General features: G+C 45.0%; 1 protein-coding gene across 6 annotated transcripts in view; it reads right to left on the bottom strand.

Annotated features, from left to right (window-relative positions):
- CLIP2 (CAP-Gly domain containing linker protein 2) overlaps window positions 1-21,942 on the bottom strand; it is a 69,823-nt gene that overhangs the window by 33,974 nt on the left and 13,907 nt on the right. For 4 of the 6 annotated variants that reach the window (XR_014541906.1, XM_083587538.1, XM_083587541.1 and 1 more), the window contains exons 2-3: window positions 13,139-13,379; window positions 5,956-6,509 (exon numbers count right to left, since the gene is read on the bottom strand). Coding sequence is in view for 5 of the 6 variants with exons in the window: in XM_083587538.1 (XP_083443664.1) it covers window positions 5,956-6,509; window positions 13,139-13,265 (681 nt within the window). In the remaining variant the exon portion in view is untranslated. Of the gene's footprint in view, window positions 1-5,955; window positions 6,510-13,138; window positions 13,380-19,183; window positions 19,339-21,942 lie in introns of those variants that run through there. The other 2 variants (XM_083587542.1, XM_083587539.1) reach the window with 1 other exon arrangement.

Consider the following 21,942-nt stretch of genomic DNA (forward strand, 5'->3'; position numbering starts at 1 on the left):
AAGGCACCAAACATCAGAATAGTAAGACGGTAGGGTTTGCCAGTTCAGAAGCAAACCAGACCCTCAGATTTCAAAGCCCAAACCTGAGAGCTGGGGAGCAGAGGGAGGGCGGTCCTTGATGAGGTCACATACCTGCCACCATGTTGAATCCCAAAACTGGGACGTTCATCTTCCCAGCTGTGCAACCATGTGAGTCATGTGACCCGCAGGAGATCTCAGGCCCCCGAAAAAGCACTTTTTCAGGGCAAGTTCTCAGTGTGAAATCATTGCGCCCAAAATGGCCACCGTGCTCTCGCACAAAAAATGGGATGTCTCGGTTTTTCCGGGACACTTGCGGGGTATGATGTCACAGGGGGGAGCCTAGAGAAGGAAGTTGATTGGAAGAGGGGCATAGATGAGGGTAGGCACAAATGCCTAAACATGTCTGTGCTATGATTTGCAGCCAGCTCCTGTCAGACTGAAGCTTTTACATTGCATGCACAATCGTGTGTGTGTGTGTGTGTGTGTGTGTGTGTGTGTGTGTGTGTAAACTAAAGGCCCTCTCAACTATCTGGAGGTGCAAGCCTGTCACCTGGAAAAGGCCAGGCAAACCCAGAGGCTTCAGGTTAAACCTGGAGGTCTGGCGATACTATAAAGCAGTAGAATTTAAACGAAAATTTAAAAACCCTATTTAAAACATTCAGAAAACATCTCAAAATATTCAGAGCAGTGGCTCCCAAACTTCTTTCTCCCCCACAGACCACTTTAAAATTCCTGATTTTCCTGGCGGACAACATAATGATTTTTCTGCCTGTTGCGGCAACTGAAATGCACTGTGTTAGATGCCATAAGATTTTTAATTCTGTTTCCATTGCTGCTTTTATTTCTTACACGGTACTTTACCATATTGCAATAGAAATTAAAATGGCAATACGCTATAAGAAATAAAAGAAGAAAAATGCAGTTTAAAACCATATTTAATGAAGACCTCTTGAACGTAAACTCATTCCACAGACCACAAAGGGAACCACTGATTCAGAACATCTCAAAACATTTAAAAGCAATTGCATAGCCACACAGTTATTAATTTCCGGGTTGCTATGGATTGCTATGGGGTTCAGCAACTTCCATTTACAGCAAATTTTATAAGCCAGGCAATGATATCCCTCTGCCACCAGCATCTGGTATTCACAGTTACACTGCGTCCAGATATGGAGGTTCTACTTGCCAATGACAGCTGAAAGGAGGGGCTGTGGATAAGTCAGCCTCCCCAACCTGGTGCCCTCCAGAGATTGTGGACCATCAATCCCTGCCAGAACAGCCAGTGAGTGTCTGGGTGTGCACTGTGGTTCAAAATAACTCAAAGGCACCAGGCTGGGATACATGAAGCTGATGGAAGTTGTGTTTTTTTAAAAAACAAAAACAAAAACCAATACTTATGAAGTAGCATGCTCCACATTTTCTGTTCCCTTGGCAGACAAATATAGGATTATTCTTATTTTTATTTTACAGTGGTACCTCATGTTACAGACGCTTCAGGTTACAGACGCTTCAGGTTACAGACTCTGCTAACCCAGAAATATTACCTTGGGTTAAGAACTTTGCTTCAGGATGAGAACAGAAATCATGAGGTGGTGGCATGGCAGCAGCAGGAGGCCCCATTAGCTAAAGTGGTACCTCAGGTTAAGAACAGTTTCAGGTTAAGAACGGACCTCCAGAACGAATTAAGTTCTTAACCCGAGGTACCACTGTATTTTTATTAGATTTTTATACTGCCCTTCATCAAAAGGGTGGTTCACAAGATAAAATACAAAGTAAACTCACAAATAAATAGTTTTTAAAAAAGCGACCAAACAACAACCCTTCTTCCTACAAACACATTTAAAAGGCTATAGAATATTAATCAGCCCAAGGCCTGGTTGAAGAGGAACATTTTTGCCTGGTGCCTAAAGGTGTATAAGGAAGGCACCAGGCAAGTCTTCCTGGGGAGAGCATTCCACAAATGGGGAGCCACTGCAGAAAAGGCTCTTGCCGTCTTCTGGACTTCTTATAGAAGCGGTGGTGGCGAAGAGGCTCAGATCGTAGGGTCTGGGTCGGTTTATATGGGGAGAGACATTCCTTGGGGTTATTTTGGTCCTGTGCCGTAAATAAGGTCCTAGCCTTTTAAGTATGCTACTGGACAGAGCCGAAACATCCCGCAGCCATATTCAAGAGAAATCTTCTGAACTACGTATATGGCATGAAGCCCAGTGGCAATTCACCGTCAAATGAGCTGTCGTTTTCCTTCCTCTGCAGAACACAGAGCAATGGCGCAGCAGCAGCTCCTCCCAGCCCGTCCTATCCAGCCTCCCCAGAAAGGTTATGGTCTGCTCCCGTCCATAGGGCCCCGTGAACATCTCTCTGGATCAACCTCCCCCAGTCGGCTGGCTGGAGCAAGTGAGAGAGCCAGGCATTCCACGCAACCAAGGTCTGTGTCGGGAGGCAATTCTGGTGAGACGGATAAAAACTTTTCTCTGTCCATTTTCTCCACACCCCGCATAATTTCCGCTTTTCTCCCAAAGGCTACAACCAGGGCCCAATTTAGGTTTGATGAGGCCCCAAGCTACTGAAGGTAATAGGGCCCTTTATATGTCCAGCTGTCCTTTGTCAACAAATTGTCACTGTTTTTTTGTGTTGAATATATGCTATATGGTAATCTATGGACCTAATAGGTATCTAAAGCCATTTGCACATGTTGCCATGGAACCAGTCCATGTAGAATGTAGGCACCCTTTATACAGAAATGAGCAAACCAGTGATATTTTAGGGAGCAGGCTAGCAGGCGGGGTCAGTTACTTACATCATGGGAGCCTACACAACACAAAACCCTGTTGCTGTATGTAGGTTTTATTTTATTTATTTTTATCTTATATTTTGGAAATGTACATCCAGTTGTTGTTTTTCCTTTAATTTTTGGGGGGGCCCAAGAGAGTGGGGCCCTAAGCTATAGCTTGTTTAGCTTATACGTAAATCCGGCACTGGCTACAACCTTTCAGCGTTCTTGCTCCACCCCCCTGACTACTCTGGTTGCCTTTTCTGATTCTGACAGTACCAATTCTGATAGTACCAAACTACCAAAGGCTTTTCACCAAAGCCAAACTAAATGTCTTTTCTTCTGCAGTGTTGGATGGCAGGTTGAGAGGAGTTCCCTACCAGGACAGACTTTGCTCGTGTGCTCAAGACATCGATTCCATAAAACATATTTTGTTGCATTGTGCAAAATATGAGCAAGCCAGGGCTGAACTGATACTACCCTTGCTGGTACCTTTCCCGGGAAAATCAGAGGCTCACTATGTCAGGTTCCCACTGGAAGACTGGACAAATGTTAGAACATTAGCAGTGGCAAAGTTTTTATCGGTGGTTGCAAGATCAAATGAGCCCTATATTCTAAACAAAATGCTTGTTTAACCTGGAGGTAGGCTGTATGAATTATGCATTGTTTTGTAATGATTTGTTGGGTCTCTGGACCGTAATAAAGATTGATGATGATGATGATTCTTCCCCACCTCCTCGATATCCATCTTTAGGTGAGGCAACCAGAGCTGTACACTTGGGGCTTGTGTGACAATTGCCACTTTGGCTAGCACCCTCCCCCTGAAGACTGGAGTTTGTAAGGATTAAGTTTTGCCTCACTGGCCCTCATCCAGCCAGCTCCTGATTCCAAGCAACGACTGAGGAATTCCAGCACTGCACTAGGATTTGAGGAGGAGGAAGACGAGAGCGGCAGGCGGGTTGTCACCAGCATACTAATGACATGGAACACCAAATCGACTGACTAGACACTCCCCCTCCAGTGGTTTCTGAATGTCCACATAAAAGCATGGTGCGGTGGTTCTAGGGCTGGGCGATATCTGGTTTTCAACAGCGTGATATATCACCAGCTAAACATCACGAATATACCGATATATCACGATGTCTGAAATAAGGATGGTGCTATATAGAGGCACTGGATGGCTTCACGGTTTTTTCCACATTGTGATTTTTTCATAGCACACACACACACCATGATTCATGATATATTGCCAGGTCAAAAATCATGAAACCAGTATCACGATACGGACTTCAAACCGGTTTTGGACAATATATCGATATACAGTGGTCCCTCGGTTTTTGAACGTCTCCGTTGACGAATGTTTCGGTTTTCGAACGCAGTAAACCCAGAAGTAAATGGTTCCGTTTTCGAACATGCCTCGGAAGTCGAACGGCTTCTGCTGAGTGTATATACAGTGGTACCTCTGGATACGAACAGGAGCCCCATTCGCATCTAGAAGCAGACATAACTAGTGACGGCTCATCTGCACACGCACACGTCGCTTTTTGCCGTTTCTGCGCATGCGTGTGACGTCATTCTGAGCGGCTGCACATGCGCAAGCAGCAAAACCCAGAAGTAACGTGCTCCGTTACTTCCGGGTTGCCATGGAGCGCAACTCAAACGCGCTCGACCCAAAGCGCATTCAACCCAAGGTATGACTGTATGTTATTTTTCTCCATTTTCTTTATTAAGTTTTCAGACCATCCTTTGCACCTCGGGTTTCGGAACTCAAACAGTCTTCTGGAATGGATTATGTTTGAAAACCGAGGTACCACTGTTATCGCCCAGCCCTAAGCGCTTCACAAACCATGGGCCTCTTGAATATCGCTGCGAGTCTCAGCGGCTGCCCCCTTGCCCTGCAAGAAACCAGAGGGCCTAACTTTTAAATGGTTAAAGCCTCAGTTTGGAATGTTCTAATGACTAGAAACAAATGAACCAATCTGATCCAATCACAAACCAATGTGCATTGGACAGTCATATTGCAGGATCAGCAGCAGATACCTCAGATCCTGGCAACACAGGAAAGCTGCACCCACAAAACTTCCATGATGGAAGGTTTTCCACCTTTCATGATGCCAGGTTCTTTATTCTCCCAAACAGTCCCTGGTGCTGTTTGAAGCCCACTTAACAGCAAAGTCCAATTTTAGAAATGATGTTATCTGTTCTCTGATGAACACACTCGTTTGACCAAAAGAGATGTTTCCACTATGCCTTGGCAGCTTTGAGTCTCTCAGTAAAAATGAAAGAACTGTTTCAGATTTCACCGCTGGTTGCCACAGTGATGATTTTAAATTCAAAAAACTCATTGCTATACTTGGCTATTACTGAAAAGGATCACCTCAGCTCACACATACCCACTCAACCACTTCAATTTGTGGAATGGGCAGGTTTATGAGTGCCATATAATGTTCATTCCACACATGGAAGGAATTCATCTTTCTTTGTGGAACTGTTGGAACTCCCTGCCCATTGTAGGCAAATTCACTGCATTGTTTTCCGCGCCTACTAAAAAACCAAATTCTCTGGGCAAGCCTACCCAGACGTGTTATTTTAACGCAAATGTTTATTTTAAAACCACTGGTTATATTTATATCTGGATAAATCTTACACCACAGTCTTTTCAACATGTGATTTTATCAGTATACTTTTACATTTTGTTAAAACCGTTTGGAGGTTTTTGCTGAGCAAGCAGTTTCATTAAAAAAAATATCTGTCGTTCATCATTTCGGTTTTAAATCTAAGATTTCCTCTTCTTATTATTATTCTGAAATACAAAGTTTGGGAGCTTATATTTCTGAAATCTCTTCTCCACTCCACCCCTGCTTATTGGAAAGTTGCAATGGCCACTAAACCATCGTTCCTTCTGGCCAACAATAAATGGCCAATTTATTTACTGTTATTAAATAAATAATAATATTTTAAAAAATGTATTAATACGACATTTTTCCACCATCTGCTTGGGAGTCACTCGGTTTGTCACATTTCGGAATTCTGTAAAAGCCAAAAAGAACAGGACTTGCTAGGGGGCAGCCTCAATCCCCAAAACATTTGAGAATTCAGTGCTGGCAACACCCCCCGTAATACTTCAACATCTCCGAAAAACTGGGTGGAAAGAAAACACTCACCAGGACACGGTCTCCAAGCCGGAAGTCTTTGTCCCCTTTCTTCACTGAGCCGCTGTCCGAGAGGTTCGACCCGGACTCGTTCCCCGTTTTCATTGTGCTGTTGAGGACGCTTTCCCTGAGAGGGATGATGCGCGTGGAGAGAGGAGGGGTGGACGTCCCTGAGTGAAGGGACAAGTTCTGAGCCGTCAGCGACTCCACGGAATGCGCGTCGCTTCCGGAACCTTCCGCGGTGGGCTGGCGGGTCAGCTTGGAAGGCCTCGTGAAGATCCCCTGCAGGGGCTGGCACTCAAAGTAGCGGACCCCACCCACCGAGCCATCGTTCTTCCCCACCGGGTCATCCAGCACGACGCCCGCCCATTGTCCGGGTGCAAACTGAGTCTCCCCCAGGTATTGTACCACGCCTGGCTTCACGCCGTTCACCCAGACACGTTCTCCCACCACGAAGTCTCCCAGGAAGTCATCGCCCACCTCGGTGACTTTGGACCCAGCAGGCTTCTCGGGGGCAGCTGTGGAAGAAGAAGAAGAAGCGGAGGCCTGCTTATGCAGAGGCGACCCTGTAAAATAAAATAAAGGGACATGAAAACAAAGCCTTCAAGCAAGGAAGGCCCTATTAATGCCTGCCCTGGAGATGAGAAGATCAAGAGGGGGCATTTATTTTAATTGTTTCACACCATCGCGGAAGAAGAAGAGGTCCCAAGGATCATTTATGTACCGTGCCATATTAGAAGCAAAAAAACTTGTTTTGATGAATTGGAAGAGCCGCAAAAAAGGAAGGCACTTTCTATCATATGTGGTGGTATGTAAAAGAACAAAAATGACTTATAACGAATTGAAGAAAATGCTTTAAGATAACCTTTAGGGATTGTGAATATAGAGATTCTGAAGGACCTTTAAAATTTGCTATCGTATGCCACAACTGCAGCCAGAATGGTGCTTGCCCACAGGTGGGAAGAGGCGGCTATGCCAACAAAGGAAGAGTGGTTGATTAAATTGATGGATTCTGCTGAAATGTCAAAACAGACGGGTGTAATAAGAAACCAAGAGAAAAAGAAATTTATTACAGAATGGGAAAAATTTGAAGAATATCTGAAAAGTTCTGGCATGCAAATAAGTTCCTTAGTAGGATTAACTTAAATCAAGCAGTTAAAAATATTACTAAGATAAAATAATAACTTAAAAATGGAGTAAAGTGGAATATGCAGTGTTAAGAAGTAGAAAAGGAACCACAAAAGGGGGGGAGGGAAGTCAAATATGTAACTGTATTCGAAATATGTGTTTGCAAGGTGTGTATTTGGAATCTTGTGAATAATGAAAAATATATATTTTTTTAAAAAAAGGGGGGAGGGGAGAGAAGGGATGGGAAGCAAACTTGGGTACCAATTCTTAAATTCAAATTTCTGAAGAGTTGCGACACCAGACACCAGAGAAGATTTGTTCCCTGTTGTTGCTGTACCCAACAGGTGGAAACAGTGGGGAAGAAGATTAGGGGGAACAATTCCTATCAGTAAGAGCTGTTCAGCTGCCTCAGGAGGTGATGGTCTCTCCTTCGACCGGGCTATTTAAGCAGGGGCTGGGCAGCCATCTGTTGGGGATGCTGTTGCCACATCCTGCACTGAGCAGCGGGTCAGACTACATGACCCCCGGAGGGCCCTTCCAACTCTCTGATCCAATTATTCTAGCTCATGCTCTGCCGCTCCCCATTTCCTACGGCTCTGTAAAGGAGTTTAAACGGGCCTGACAGATTCCCCCTTCCAACTCCCAAGGCGGCCAACACGCCAGCAGCAGTGCCTGGGGATCAAAATGGGAAAGAAAGAAAGGTGTTATGCTTCAGCTGGTGCCAGGCATCCTTCACGAGGTTTCTGCACTTATGAGCATTAGGTTTTAAAGCACAGGTGACCTTCAAATTTACAGGTATGCAACGGGAGGCCTGTGGCCAAAAGAATCTGGCCTGCAGGCAAAAGTGGCAGCGGAAAAATCCTTAACCATTTGGGAAAGGAGGTGTGACAAGAACAGGGCAGCTTTAACTCCCCTCCCCACCCCACCAACATTTCCCATCGGCGTCCGAATCTCGCATTTAATCCTGTTATGCCTGTGTGACGGGTCTGTGCCAAGATGGCCAGCTGTCAGGCAGTGCAGAATGGGCCAAATAGCAGCCCAGTTTCCATGGTTATCTGGTAGAGATGGAGGGGGGGGGACGAAGCCTGGATTCTAAACACCACAAATATCAGACTTTCTCCAAGACCCATGTTTGGGGAGGGGGCGTGTGTGAACAGCCCAAAGGGGTACTTTGCAAGGTGGGGGGGGCAAGGGCAAATAGTCTAAAGACCCCCTTCTTTCAATTTAAATAAGAAGTACACTTCTACCATTTGGCTTAAGTGGGTGTCACCCAATCTTTATCATCCACTGTTTTTATATGTTGACTTTTTAATGTTTAATGTTTCATTGTGTTTTTATATCTGTTGGAAGCTGCCCAGAGTGGCTGGGGACAATCCGGTCAGATAAGCAGGGTACAAACAAACAAATAATAATAATAAAGAAGCAGCAGCAGCTGAGATATGAAGCAAAATATGCAGGAAGTATTATTGCCACCATGAATTCATTCATCCTCTTCTACACAATCAAGGCGATGTAGAACAAAAGCAGCAAAATCTGTTAAACACACGCAAATAACCAATACATTTTAAAGACTACAAAACAGACACACATGCAGAAGACCCATTTGCCCATTCATTTTGCAAGAAACTCCTATATTGGCTGATTTGGAGTATTTGCTCCCCATCCACCCCGGAAAAATTCCCGCAGATGCCCATGCAAAGCCTATGAACATCTCCCCAGTCAGGGACAGTAATATAGTTTTCATGCCCACAGCCCTTGGGTTCAAGCCAAGGTGCCTCCAGGTAAATTTGTCCACAGGGAACAGGAGAGGCCTCTCCTTCAGACCCCGGAGCACGCTTTAGTTTAACTCAGACCCTTGGGTTCATCCACCTTAGCGCTGTCCACACTGAATTGCAGGTCTCCAGGAATTTCGCCTCTCCCAGCCTTACCTGGAGAGATGCTGGGGACTGAAACTGTGGCCTTCCGCATGGGGTCAGCCTGGATAGCTCAGTTGGTTAAAGCGTGGTGCTGATAATGCCAAGGTTGCAGGTTCGATCCTCATATGGGGACAACTGCATACTCCTGCATTGCGGGGAGTACTAAGAGATTGGGTGGCCTCTGAAATCATCCTCTTCCAAAGTAGCAATTTAAACAGAGGAAATCTGACAAACAATTGTTTTTATCCCTTTTTTGGTGGAACCCCCCACTTCCGCGTCTCCTCCTCGTCTTCCTCTCACCTTTTCCCAGAATTTAGATTGTAAGCTCCTGGGGGCAGAGACCTCTCCCCTTGTACTCTATAAAGCACTGTCCCGCTGCAGGGAAGCCTTAAGACTAGGATAATCAGAGGGTATTTTAAAGAAACAAGCAGCCAGCGCAAAGATGGAGGTGGAGATGAAAGGAGGAGAATAACCATCAGCTGCTCACCCTGAGGAATAAAATATATGGCTTTGTGATGCCTTGAGAAGCGGCCCCGTCCATTAGCGCTTGTTCGTGGGACCAGCCTCCAGGCTTAGTGCCTCATTGTTTAGGCACAAAATTATCTTCAGGCTTAGTGCACAAAATTATCTTCGCTCCTGAAGGTCACGTGGGGTGAGCTGTCTTAGCGGCCACCCGCCCGGGCCTCACACTCTGCAATCAGAAGCTGGAGTTGGGCCTGTACAAAATCCAGCCATAAATGTGCGGGATGTTAGTATTTAAAGAGTTATCGGCTCTGTGGTGCCCAAAACAAAACTCACAGGCAAGTGAGATGGCTCAGTTGGTGAGGATTAGATTTTCAATCTCAATGTCATGGGTTCGAGTCCTGCATTGCAGGGGGTTGGAGTAGATGACCCTCGGGTCCCTTCCAGCTGTACAATTCTGTGATTCTATTATGTGATCCAGCAGGCTCTTCTTGCATTGATATAACAAGCATCCCTCTCAGGCCCAGACTTCTCATCTATCCGTCCCCTAAACTAAAAACCCCTCTCCAAATGTTGGTAACTTCATAGACTCTCTTTCCAAATGCTCCAAATTTTTTTAAAAAAGGCATCCCAACCTTAGGAATCCCCGCCACAATCTAAATGAGTAGCCCAACCCAATTTGCTGCCAAAAAGCTTCAGCGAGGAAGGGGATTGCAACCCCCCCCCCAAAAAAAGCAATTAAAAGCAACTCATAAAAACCACACTTTTTCTAAAGAAAAAAAGATAGCTAATCAAACAAACTGATTTTGCGATCGTTGCTTCTAGAAGATACGCTGGTATCTTTTATTATTGCACAGTGAGCTTTTTCAAAAAAGCAAAACACAAAAAGGTGGGGGAACAGATTTGCAAATACAGTTGAGTTTGCTGATGCTTCGAGGGCACACAACAGACAGGAGTGGATTCAGCAGCTGGCAGGCATCCATTTACGCCAAGCCTGGGCAACCAATAAAAAGCTGCATTTTTTTTTTCAAAAATTTGACCAGAAACTGTAAAGAAGCACTGTACGTTAAAAGCAATAAAGAGCCAATTGTGCACGATTCATTTCACGCCCTGGGGATCAACAGTTTTCATTGTACGGAGTGTCCACTGCTATTTTAAAGGGGGCGGAGAGGGGTGGAGGGGCGAGAGAGAAAGAAGAGAGGTTTTAAAAAGAAAGCCTCTCCACTGCAAGAATTCAGGATTGAAACTAAAATCAGGGACAAGTTTGTGATTCAGTACGTTGGAAGTGTGGTTGTGTGTGTGTGTGTGTGTGTGTGTGTGTGTGTGTTAGTTATTACAAAAAGGATCATTTTACAGGAAACAAATTACCCAACAATCTTCCAAGATGGAGCCTAGATGCTAACAGCGCTTCAAAGTATATTAAATTCCTGTTGGGGATGAATATATCTGTCCATTTCGGTTCCATTTTTCCAGTCTTAAGTTCAGTTCCTCTACATTTCCACAGTTTATTTGCAAACTTCTTAATAATAATAATAATAATAATAATAATAATAATAATAATAATTATTTATTTATACCCCGCCCATCTGGCTGGGTTTCCCCAGCCACTCTGGGCGGCTTCCAACAAAACACTAAAATACAATAACCTATTAAACATTAAAAGCTTCCCTAAACAGGGCTGCCTTTAGATGTTCTAAAAGTCTGGTAGTTATTTTTCTCTTTGACATCTGGTGGGAGGGTGTTCCACAGGGTGGGTGCCACTACCGAGAAGGCCCTCTGCCTGGTTCCCTGTAACTTGGCTTCTCGCAGTGAGGAAACTGCCAGAAGGCCCTTGGCGCTGGACCTCAGTGACCGGGCAGAACGATGGAGGTGGAGACGCTCCTTCGGGTATACTAGGCTGAGGCCGTTTAGGGCTTTAAAGGTCAGCACCAACACTTTGAATTGTGCTCGGAAACATACTGGAGCCAGTGTAGGTCTTTAAGACCGGTGTTATATGGTCTTGAATCTTCATTCAAAAGTCCTCATGAAAATTAATCAGCATTTTCAGGACAAGTTTCTCCACATTTTTGTAAAGCGAATTTCCCTACTATATTGCATTTCTGCACACATTGTTATCACTATCCTAGTGTGGTTTCTTGTGTACCCAGTACTTGGCTGAAGAAGTGCACTTCAAAAATCAGAGGTGTGCACATCTTTCCTTGGGATGGCTGCATGCATTGTTTCAAAAGGTGGAGATTAAAGGATAACTGAATCCAATTTCCTCCTCATCCCTCATTCCTGCTCACATTACTACATTAAAAAATTCAGGCACATTTATTTTTGCAGCCTGTTCTTAAGGTTGAAAATCTTGGGTGTAAATCCCACTGGGTTTAACTATGACTGAGCTGCGGAAGAGAGGAAGAATTGCATTTTAGTAAACTAAGCACAGATTAAAATTGCATTGACTAACTGGAGAAATGGCTCCCCAAAATTCCTACTTAACCACCACTGGTTGAATGGCTATTCCCAGGCGAAATAGAGGTGGCCTGGCAGGTTACCACAATGGATCAAAAAGGCTGAGAAAAGGGTGATAGACCAAAGAGAGAGAGAAAGAGAGAAGAAAGGGTGATTATGCTTTATAAAGTTCCCCCACTCACTGACCCAACACCTCGTTAGAAATCCGCCATGTGTTAAAAATAAACCAATTTATTGTATAAATATCAACGATGGTAACAATGTTCAAATGCCTCCTGTGAAATTTTGTACACTACTTTTTGGAATTCTTAGTAACTTTTCAGTGCCAAGTGAGAATATCAAATGACCTTGAGGAGAACATCCCGATATTTATAGACGACACAATTACTTTAAAGGTTATGCTACAAAGGTTGTTGTTGTTTTTTTGTACTGTATATGGGTATTATTTCTCCCCCCATTTTTTCTTTCCCCCCCTCTTTTCATGTCACACACACACACACACAAAATGTTACAACTCTCCAATATCTGAAATTACAGTGGTACCTCAGAAGTCGAACAGAATCCGTTCCGGAAGTCTGTTCAACTTCCAAAACATTTGGAAACCAAGGTGAAGCTTCCAATTGGCTGCAGGAAGCTCCTGCAACCAATCAGAAGCCACAGAAGTCACATCAGACATTCGGGTTCTGAAGAATGTTTGCAAACCGGAACACTCACTTCTGGGTTTGTGGTGTTCAGGAGCCAAAATGTCCAACTTGCATGGTGTTCAGGATCCAAGTTATGACTGTATTATTATTTTTATTAATCCTAGGGACTGTGAATGCAGCTTCCAAGTTTTGTTCCTTCTCTGTGTGCATGTTTAATTTCTATTGCACTGTTTTACCTTTATGTTTGTTTGTTTTTTAAAAAATTCACTCTGTTATAAAATCACATGTTTTCAGTTAAAGAAGTATCAAAAAATGAGAGGACACAACACAGACACATTATAAAGGTCCCTTCCTCATGGACCACCTAATGCAGTGATGGCCAAACTTGACCCTCCAGCTGTTTTGGGACTACAACTCCCATCATCCCTGGCTAACAGGACCAGTGGTCAGGGATGATGGGAACTGTAGTCTCAAAACAGCTGGAGGGCCAAGTTTGGCCATCACTGACCTAACGCCTCTTGTTGGAAAACCAATATGGCGGCCACGAATCCCCCGTTCAAATCTCTGCTGTGGCCAGACGCTGTTCCTTACCTTCTTTTGTGGTGGTGGAGGCAGTGGTGGAGGTGGTGGTGGCGGCTGCTGTCCCGCCAGGGCGTCCCACGGGGCTGGAGTGCTTCCCAGCCCTCCCGGGAATTTTAAGTCCACTTGGTTTCAGCATGCTTGCCCAGGTCCGTGGCTCAAGCCAAGGGATTCGGTCGAACTGCCGGCTGAGGACTTGGTGTCACGATGTCAGGCATCTAGGCAACGGACCCCTTCATCTATCTTTGGAGACCTGGAGGGGAAAAGAAAGGCACCCAAAGAGAAAAATTCAGGGGAAGGAGAAAATACAAGCTACAGGAAAAATTGTAAGTGGAATAAAAGTGTGTGTCAAATAGCTCCAGCTCCCGCCTTCCCTGACCACTGGCCATGTTGTGGTTGGCACTGATGGGCATCGAAATCAACTAAAAGCAGTGCTTTTTTTCTAAAAAAAAATATGTTTGGGGTACTCTCATTTTGACTCAAGGAAATCACCATTGACAGGAACACTGTGACAGGAAATGAGGCTGCCATCGGGAGTAGCAACGGAACGGACAATTCACCGTACTAGAGAAGAAACTAAAAAAAAAAAAAAAAGTTTCGTCTCCTGTTAGATTCACAAAATGTTTAGGGGTATGTGTACCCCAGCGTCCCCCCAGAAAAAATAGCACTGACTAGAAGGCATCAGGTTGGAGAATACATGAAGCAAGCCAGCTTCTCAAATCATAGTTTGAAAGTGGCTTGTTCCAAACAAACCACAGTTCTTCACACTTGGTTGGGTGTCAAAACCACCCAACAAGCTGTGGTTATTCAAAAAAGGAAGCCAGAGTTTCCAAATGACTCCAAGCAGTCGCCCCAGAGGAGGAGCACAAGCGTAAGGCTTTACAGTGGCACACTGACATCACGATAAACCAAGATTTCCTACGACGTCCAACTGAGGTTTGTGCAAACAAGTGTTTACAGGTTTCATAGTCTGGCGGACAATGGTTTGCCTAAACCAGAAGTTAATTTAAACCAGAAGCATTGAAAGGAGCGAATGAAGCAGAGGGCTTGTTCCCATAGCAATGAACAAGAGTTCGGCATTACATCCAAAACAACGCAGCGTTACAGATGCTGAACAATTGCTTTTGGGGGTGGCGCTGTGGTCTAAACCACAGAGCCTAGTGCTTGCCAATCAGAAGGTCGGCGGTTCGAATCCCCACAACGGGGTGAGCTCCTGTTGCTCGGTCCCTGCTCCTGCCAACCTAGCAGTTCGAAAACACGTCAAAGTGCAAGTAGATAAATAGGTACCACTCCGGCGGGAAGGTAAACGGCGTTTCCGTGTGCTGCTCTGGTTTCGCTAGAAGCAGCTCAGTCATGCTGGCCACATGACCTGGGAAAACTGTGTGCAGACAAATGCCAGCTCCCTCTGCCAGTAAAGTGAGATGAGCACTGCAACCCCCGAGTCGTCCGCAACTGGACTTAACAGTCAGGGGTCCCTTACCTTTACCTTTCAGTTGGCTAAGTAGGAGATGATCAATGGGATTCTATAGTTAGGAGATTTGGGGGAAATCCATAGAAGGTAATGCCTTAAGAACAGTAGAAGATGGAGACAATCTCCATAAAATTGGAACGAGGAGTGTGCTTTGGGGAGTTTCTAGCTAGACACTGAGGCCTTGGAGTCTGTACTTATTTGTTCTACTTATCTGTCGTTCTCTCTTTTTGCCAATGCAACCCAAAGCAACTTGCAACAATAAATAAAAACACACCTGTTAAACCCATCATAGGCAAATCTATAAAGCATCCACATTTTTAAAAGGCAGGATTAAAACATCGCTCCCCCACACACATACACTCAAGGAGGCCACAGATGATTAAAAAGTCTGGCGAAAAAGAAATGTTTGGGCCTGGCGCCTAAAGCTTTCTAATGATGGTACCAGGTGAGCCACTACTGAAAAGGCCTGTTCTTGTGTCCTCTAAACTGATGACAATAGCAAGGTTGGTTCACGTGAGAAGAGGCAGTCTCGAGCTGCATAAGATTTATGGGTCAAAACCAGCGTTTTGAATTGGGCCCAGAAGCTCACTGGCCACCAGGACACAAACATGTACTCTTTAGGAAGCCAATGCAGAGCTTCTGAGACCCTACCACCCAATTTAGGAGCAGGACTGACTCCCATGCTGTTCCACTTCTACTTTAGCACGCAAAGGAGATTTCCCAGAAAACACCATGCATCTCTGTGGCTCTCTCATCCAAAGGCAATCGAATCCTGTGTCCTGCTATGCTCGGGACTTCTCAGAGCAAGATGCATTAAGGACAAACTGTGTCAGGATTCTCTCAATCTGGCCTGGCAAACAGCTCCCCACCCCCCTACGTCAGCCGCTACTAAGTGAAACGCTGCCAAAAGTCTCCCCCACCAGCTCAGCTTACGCCAAAATCCCCGACTCATGCCTTAATTACTTCCTGTCTCTCAGCTACTGCCATTCCTGCTTTTATGGTCCTCTAAAAATATTGACTTTGTTAACCCCAGGTTCGCGCACCAGAACAAAGCAAAAGAAAGATAGGGATCCTGTGTGGTCCGCCAGTTCCCATCAGACCCAGCCGGTATGGCCAATGGTCAGGGATGATGGGAGTTGTAGTCCAACAATATCTGGGAGGACCACGAGTTCCCCATCTCTGGGCTGGACCGTTGCGGAGACATTTCCCCAAGAACCGTACAAAAGGCAAGACTTTAATTTGGTCAGGTCAAACTTCCCTCGCTTATGGCCAAAAGGGTTTTGCAAAGCACAACTTATATGACACTTGATATCCAACAAGTCACATCTGTAAATGCTGGGTTTCTGCAGCTACATTTTACTCAGAGTAGACCCACTGAAATTAATGGTTCCATGAAGCTACTGGCAGGGATAGCTAATCCCTTTGAGCAGTGGTTCTCAAACTTCTTTCTAAAGGCCACACTTTCAGAATAGAAACTTGCTCATGCCACAACGATTTTTTTTACTGATAATACATACATTGGAAAAAGAAAAACAACAACTCCTAGTGGTGATTTATATCACAGAACACAACTACTTTATAATATGATCATGGGACATCCAGTGCAGCTACATAAAAACATGCATCATTCCCAAAATATAATTATAAACAGGACTCTTAAGTATGTACTGTATACAAATTCAATTAGAGTGAGCTTGCTTTTGCTGGGTAATCTCATTTATATTAGGTCTAATTTGAGACAAACAAACTGTCATCTCCTCATCAACACAAAGAAGCCTTTCTCTTTTCTGGTCTTTCATATTCGTCAGAGTTGAAAATCGCTGTTCACAACAGTATGTTGTGAACAACTGTAGAAGAACAGCCAATTCTCATCCTCTCATTTTGAAAAGCTATCTATCAATATTCTGCAAATTAAAAAATATATACTGTATTTACTCGGATCTAATGCTCAACTTTTTTGGCCAAATTATGTTACGAAAATTCAGGTGTGCATTAGATTCAATGGCACATTTACATTTGCCAGCAAATACTTTTTTTGGTTTCAAGGGTCGATGGTGCATTAGACTCGAGTAAATACGGTATATACAATACAATACTGAAATGTTCATATGTTGATTTGATTGTCCTTGAATCTTCCCACCACACTCTCCTGCCAACTCTTTGAGAACCACTATCTTAGAAGACAGAATTGGGATTCAAGATGACCTTAACAGAATGGAGAACTGGGCCAAAACTAACAACATGAACTTCAGTGGGGACAAATGTAATGTTCTGCACTTAGGCAGGAAGAACCAGATGCACCAATATAGGATGGAGGCCATCTGGCTTACTAGTAGTACATGGGAAAAGGTTCTAGGGGTGTTATGCAGCAGAAAAGGCCTTCTTGCTAGTGGTGCCCACCCTGTGGAACACCCTCCCATCCGATGTCAAGGAGATAAGTGACTATACAACCTTTCAGAGACATCTGTTTCGGGAAGTTTTTAATGTTTGACGTTTTATTACGTTTTTATATGTGCTGGAACTTGCTCAGAGTGGGCGGGGTATAAATAATGAAATTGTTGTCGTGGTGGTGGCTGTTATCTGAAGGCAGCCCTACATAGGGAAGCTTTTAATGTTTAACGTTTTGTTATGTTTTTATATATGCTTTATGTCTAATAATAATAATTGCTACTATAGGCTGCAACAACAGAAGTATAGCGTCCTGATCAAGGGAAGTAATAGTCCCACTCTGTTCTGCCTTGTTCAGACCATACCTGGAGGACTGTGCAGAGTTTGGGGCACCAGAATTTAAGGATACTGATTAGCTGGAACGTGTGCAGAGGAAGGTGACCAAGATGATCAAGGGTCTGGCAACTAAGCCTTATGAGGAACGGTTGAGAAGAGAAGACTGAGAGGTGATATGACAGCCATCTTCAAATATCTGAAGGGCTGTCACATGGAAGATAGACGAAGCATGCTTTCTGCTGCTCCAGAGAGGAAGACCCAAGCCAGGCAGTTCAAATAATAAGAAATGAGATTGTGGTTAAACATTAGGAAGAACTTTCTGATGGTAAGAGCTGTTCATCAGTGGAACAGTCTCTCTTGGAAGGTTGTGGACTGTCCTTCATAGGAGGTTTTTAAGCAGAGGTTGGATGGTTATCTGTCATGGATTATTTAGCTGTGATTCCTGCATTGCAGAGGGTCGGATTAGATGAGCCTTGGGACCCTCTTCCAGCTGTACAATTCTGCGATTCTAAGTTACGTCATGTCCACTATTCCAATGTGTCTACTCTGAGAAGGAATAGCACTGGGTATAATGCATTGGAAACTCTATGTGTGCACACAGTAAGCCAAAAACCAGAATCAAGGATTAAAAACAACCACCAAGCAATTAAAGGATAAAAATTCCCAACCAGTAAATAAAACCGAGGATCAAATCAGAGCATCAAATCGACAATTTAAAACCTCTCTCAAAAAACTTTTGGCACATGCACACCATACAGTCAATGCATACAGCTTCCCCCAGAGGATCCTGGGAACTGTAGTTCACCCGCTCAAAGAGCTACAATTCACAATACGCTTAAACTAGAGTTCCCATGATTAAGTGAAAGTCACATGCTTTTAATGTACAGTGTGGATGGGACCTGTTTCGCATGGACTCCTTGCAGAAGCCAGGCCAAAGCAACAGGCCCTATAAATCCAGGGTTGTTCCTCTTCAAACTGGCCCTTTATTCAGAAGGACTGGAAGGACATACCATACCAATCTTGCCTAGTGGTTACAGAGCTGGTTACTAGGCCCTGGGAGACCAGAGTTCAAATCCCCACTCAGCCACGAAGCACAACCACCATCTCTCAGCCTAACCTACCTCACAGGGTTGTTGTGAGGATAAAATGGGGAAGAAGAGGACCATGAGCACCTTGGGAGGAAAATGCGGGATACATAAGTACCATATTTACTCAAGTCTAATGCGCCATCAAATCTAATGCGCACCTCAATTTTCAGAACCTAGAAACCAAAAAAAGTATCTGCTGGTGAATGTAAGTGTGCCATCGAATCTAATGCACACCTTAATTTTCGCAATGTGATTTGGCCAAGAAAGGTGAACGTCAGATTTGAGTAAATATTGTATAATAAAGATAAAAAATGGTAGCCATTTAGTCTCCATTAATTTATCAGGCCCCCTTCTAAAGTCACCCAAGCCAGCAGCCATTCCCTAGTGTCTTCAAGCCACAAGCACCACTGAGTTAACTCTGGGTCATGGCACAGACGCAAGACAGAAGGAGCGGAACTCAAAGTGACACTCCCCCCCACTTACCTCCCCAACAGAACTGCTTCTAAGACTGAAACAAAGACAGAGACGTAAAGGGGGGGGGGAATTGGCTTAACTCTTCAACTCTTACAGCAGGATGCCGGCAAGAGGGTGCCAGGTTCTGAGGCAGCAAATTGTCCCTGAACAGAGGCCAGAACTTCGGGACAACTTGCCAGGAGATGTCTGAACTCCTCTGGAAGAAGCAGGAGATTTTGGAATGCGAAAGGGACACGGTCAGTTCTCCTTCAGAGCTCCTGCCCGTTATTCGGGAAAGCCGGAGAGGCTTGGTCTGCTTACCTCGTGTGCAGAGGTTCCTGTGCATTTGTGTGTTAAGTCAATGGCTCCAGAATCCCGAAAGAAATGTACTCTCTCGGGCAGTTGCTCCTCCTCTGCCCCTTCGGCTCTGTGCACTTTGGCAGGGAACCAGCTGTGTGATTCACTGCAGATTAGTTTGGGATGTGTCTGCAAGAGGAATGGATTCTCCACTCCCACCCCTTTCTCCTCTCTTCTCTTCTCTCTCTCTCTCTCTCCCCACCCTCCCTCTCTCTTTCTTAAACAGGAAGTGGGATAGCATGAGACAATGTCAAAGTAGCTGCAGAAGGGCTTTGGGCAATAAAAGGCACTTTTGCACAGACTTGCTCAGGGAGGAATTCTAGCTTTCTAAAAACCCTTTGGAGGGGGGGAAATTGCTCTCAACAGTGCCTGCAAACACACTCACTGACTGTGGGGAGGAGAGAGACCAATGTGGAAAAGAGTAATCTAGTAAGTCCCAATGCCATTTTGCAAAATGGGCAACACTACTGATACAATCTGCTGGTTTTAAAGAGGTTCAGAAATCCAGAGTCCGCATCCACAATAGTGATTTTACACACACACACACACACACACCTACCTACCTTTAAAAATAACAGCACATGAGTTAATTTCCTTCAGCTGAATTCCCCATGTTGAATGACAGATTGTAGGCCACTTGGAGCAGAGACTGCTTCTCTAGCACTCTGAAAGAAGCAGCTGTGCACATGCTATATATCTGTAAGCATATTTTCCCCACCCCCTTCAAAGACTTCTGGGCATTATAGCTTACCCCTCACAGAGCTATAATTCCTACAGTCATACATCGGGTTAAATATGCTTCAGGCTGAGTGTTTTCAGGTTACACTCCACAGCGACCCAGAAGTAACGGAACACGTTACTTCCGGGTTTCGCCGCTTGCACATGCGCAGACGCTCAAAATGACCTCACGTGCATGCGCGGAAGCAGGTTGCGATCGCTTCAGGATGCAAACGGGGCTCTGGAACGGATCCCGTTCGCATCCAAAGGTACAACTGTAGCAGCCTTTAACAAACTACAGCACCCAGAATTCTTCTTCATAGTGTGTACTGTACACAGCCTGCAGAAGGCAAAACAACAACAACAACAAATAACCTTACCCTGAATGTTATACAGTGGTACCTTGTAACCTGTAACGCTTCAGGTTACAGACTCCGCTAACCCAGAAATAGTACTTCAGGTTAAGAACTTTGCTTCAGGATGAGAACAGAAACCATGCTCCGGCGGTGCGGCAGCAGCGGGAGGTCCCATTAGCTAAAGTGGTGCTTCAGGTTAAGAACAGTTTCAGGTTAAGAATGGACCTCCAGAACGAATTAAGTACTTAACCCGAGGTACCACTGTAACACTGTTTCCAGAAAACAACTTTGAAAATCAGATTCCTTGAATTGTTTGTTAGCCGGGGCTGTAATCACATGAAGAGGGTTCTATGTGGGAACTCCCCTCCCCTCCAAGATATTCCAGGATGGCTCCTTGAAAGCTTAGCCTTCATTTAATTTTTGTTAAGTCTCTACCTTGCTTTACTTGCAGAAATGTGGAAGGAAAAGGGTGCTTACTAAGGCACCAACATTTGGGACATTAAAATACTATTGTACCACTTTAAATGGTCATGGCTTCTTGCAAAGAATCCTGGGAAGTGTACTTTGATAAGGTTGCTGAAAGTTGATGGGAGACCCCTGTTCTCCAAACACAGCTACAAATCTCAGAGTGGGTTTAATAGCCAATCCCTCTTCCCAGGGAACTCTGGGAATTGAAGCTCTCTGAGAGGCCTCCTAACAGCCATGACTTCCTGCAGAGTATCCTGGGAACTGTAGCTTGAACAAACCACAGTTCCCAAGATTCTCTTCAGGAAGCCATGGCTGCTTAAAGATGCTGCTTTAAATGTGTAGTGCATACAGGCTCAAAACAGCATCACCAAGTTCTCCAGAGGATTACTCTGCACTTTTTTCTTCTGCGGCTTTGTGTGCAGAAAAGCACTGCTGGAAGGAAGATCAGGACAAGAAAAGGCCCATGAATGCTTGGGGAAGATAAGATAAAGGGAGTGCCATGATAGCTGCCTCCAAACATCTGACGGACTGTCATGCAGGAGCAGACTTGTTCTCTGTGGACTCTCCCAGCAGCTGGAAATTGCGGGGAAGAAGATCTTGGTGAAACGTTAGGAGGAACTTCCTAATGACACAAGCTAGTTGCGCAGTAGAACAGGCTGCCTCAGGGTTTAATGTGCAATGGGAACTGTGCCAGGATAATGAAGACAAGAGGTGTTTATGAGCGCTAACTGCAGCTTTCAGGGTTTGGGAACACAGGGCACCCAAGTTAGCTCATTGGTCCACCTAGCTTAGGACTGTCTGCACTGACTGGCAGCTGCTGTCTAGGCTTTCGGGCAGGGGACACTCCCAGCCCTACCTAGGGATGCTGGGGATTGAGACTGGGACCTCCTGCATCTCCTGCTGGATGCAAAGGAATGTGGAATCCCCAAGGGAAGAAGACTCAGAGCCTGGAAGCAGTGGTGTGTGGCCACTGGACTAAGGGGACTATGCTAACTCCCTAAATGTTTCCCTGATGCCTCCTTCCCAAAGCCCAGGAAGCTTCTGCCCAGCTTCGGGAGGGAGGCGCGAAGCTCACGTGTGTGACGTCGCAACATCACACACATGACATCAACCCCCACACCCCTTGTAAGCTAGCACCTCTGGCCCCAACTGTTCCCCTGTGGAATATTGCACCGCATGCCA

Source organism: Podarcis filfolensis (genome assembly GCF_964270895.1).
Source record: "Podarcis filfolensis genome assembly, chromosome: 15".
NCBI classification, from domain to species: Eukaryota; Metazoa; Chordata; class Lepidosauria; order Squamata; family Lacertidae; genus Podarcis; species Podarcis filfolensis.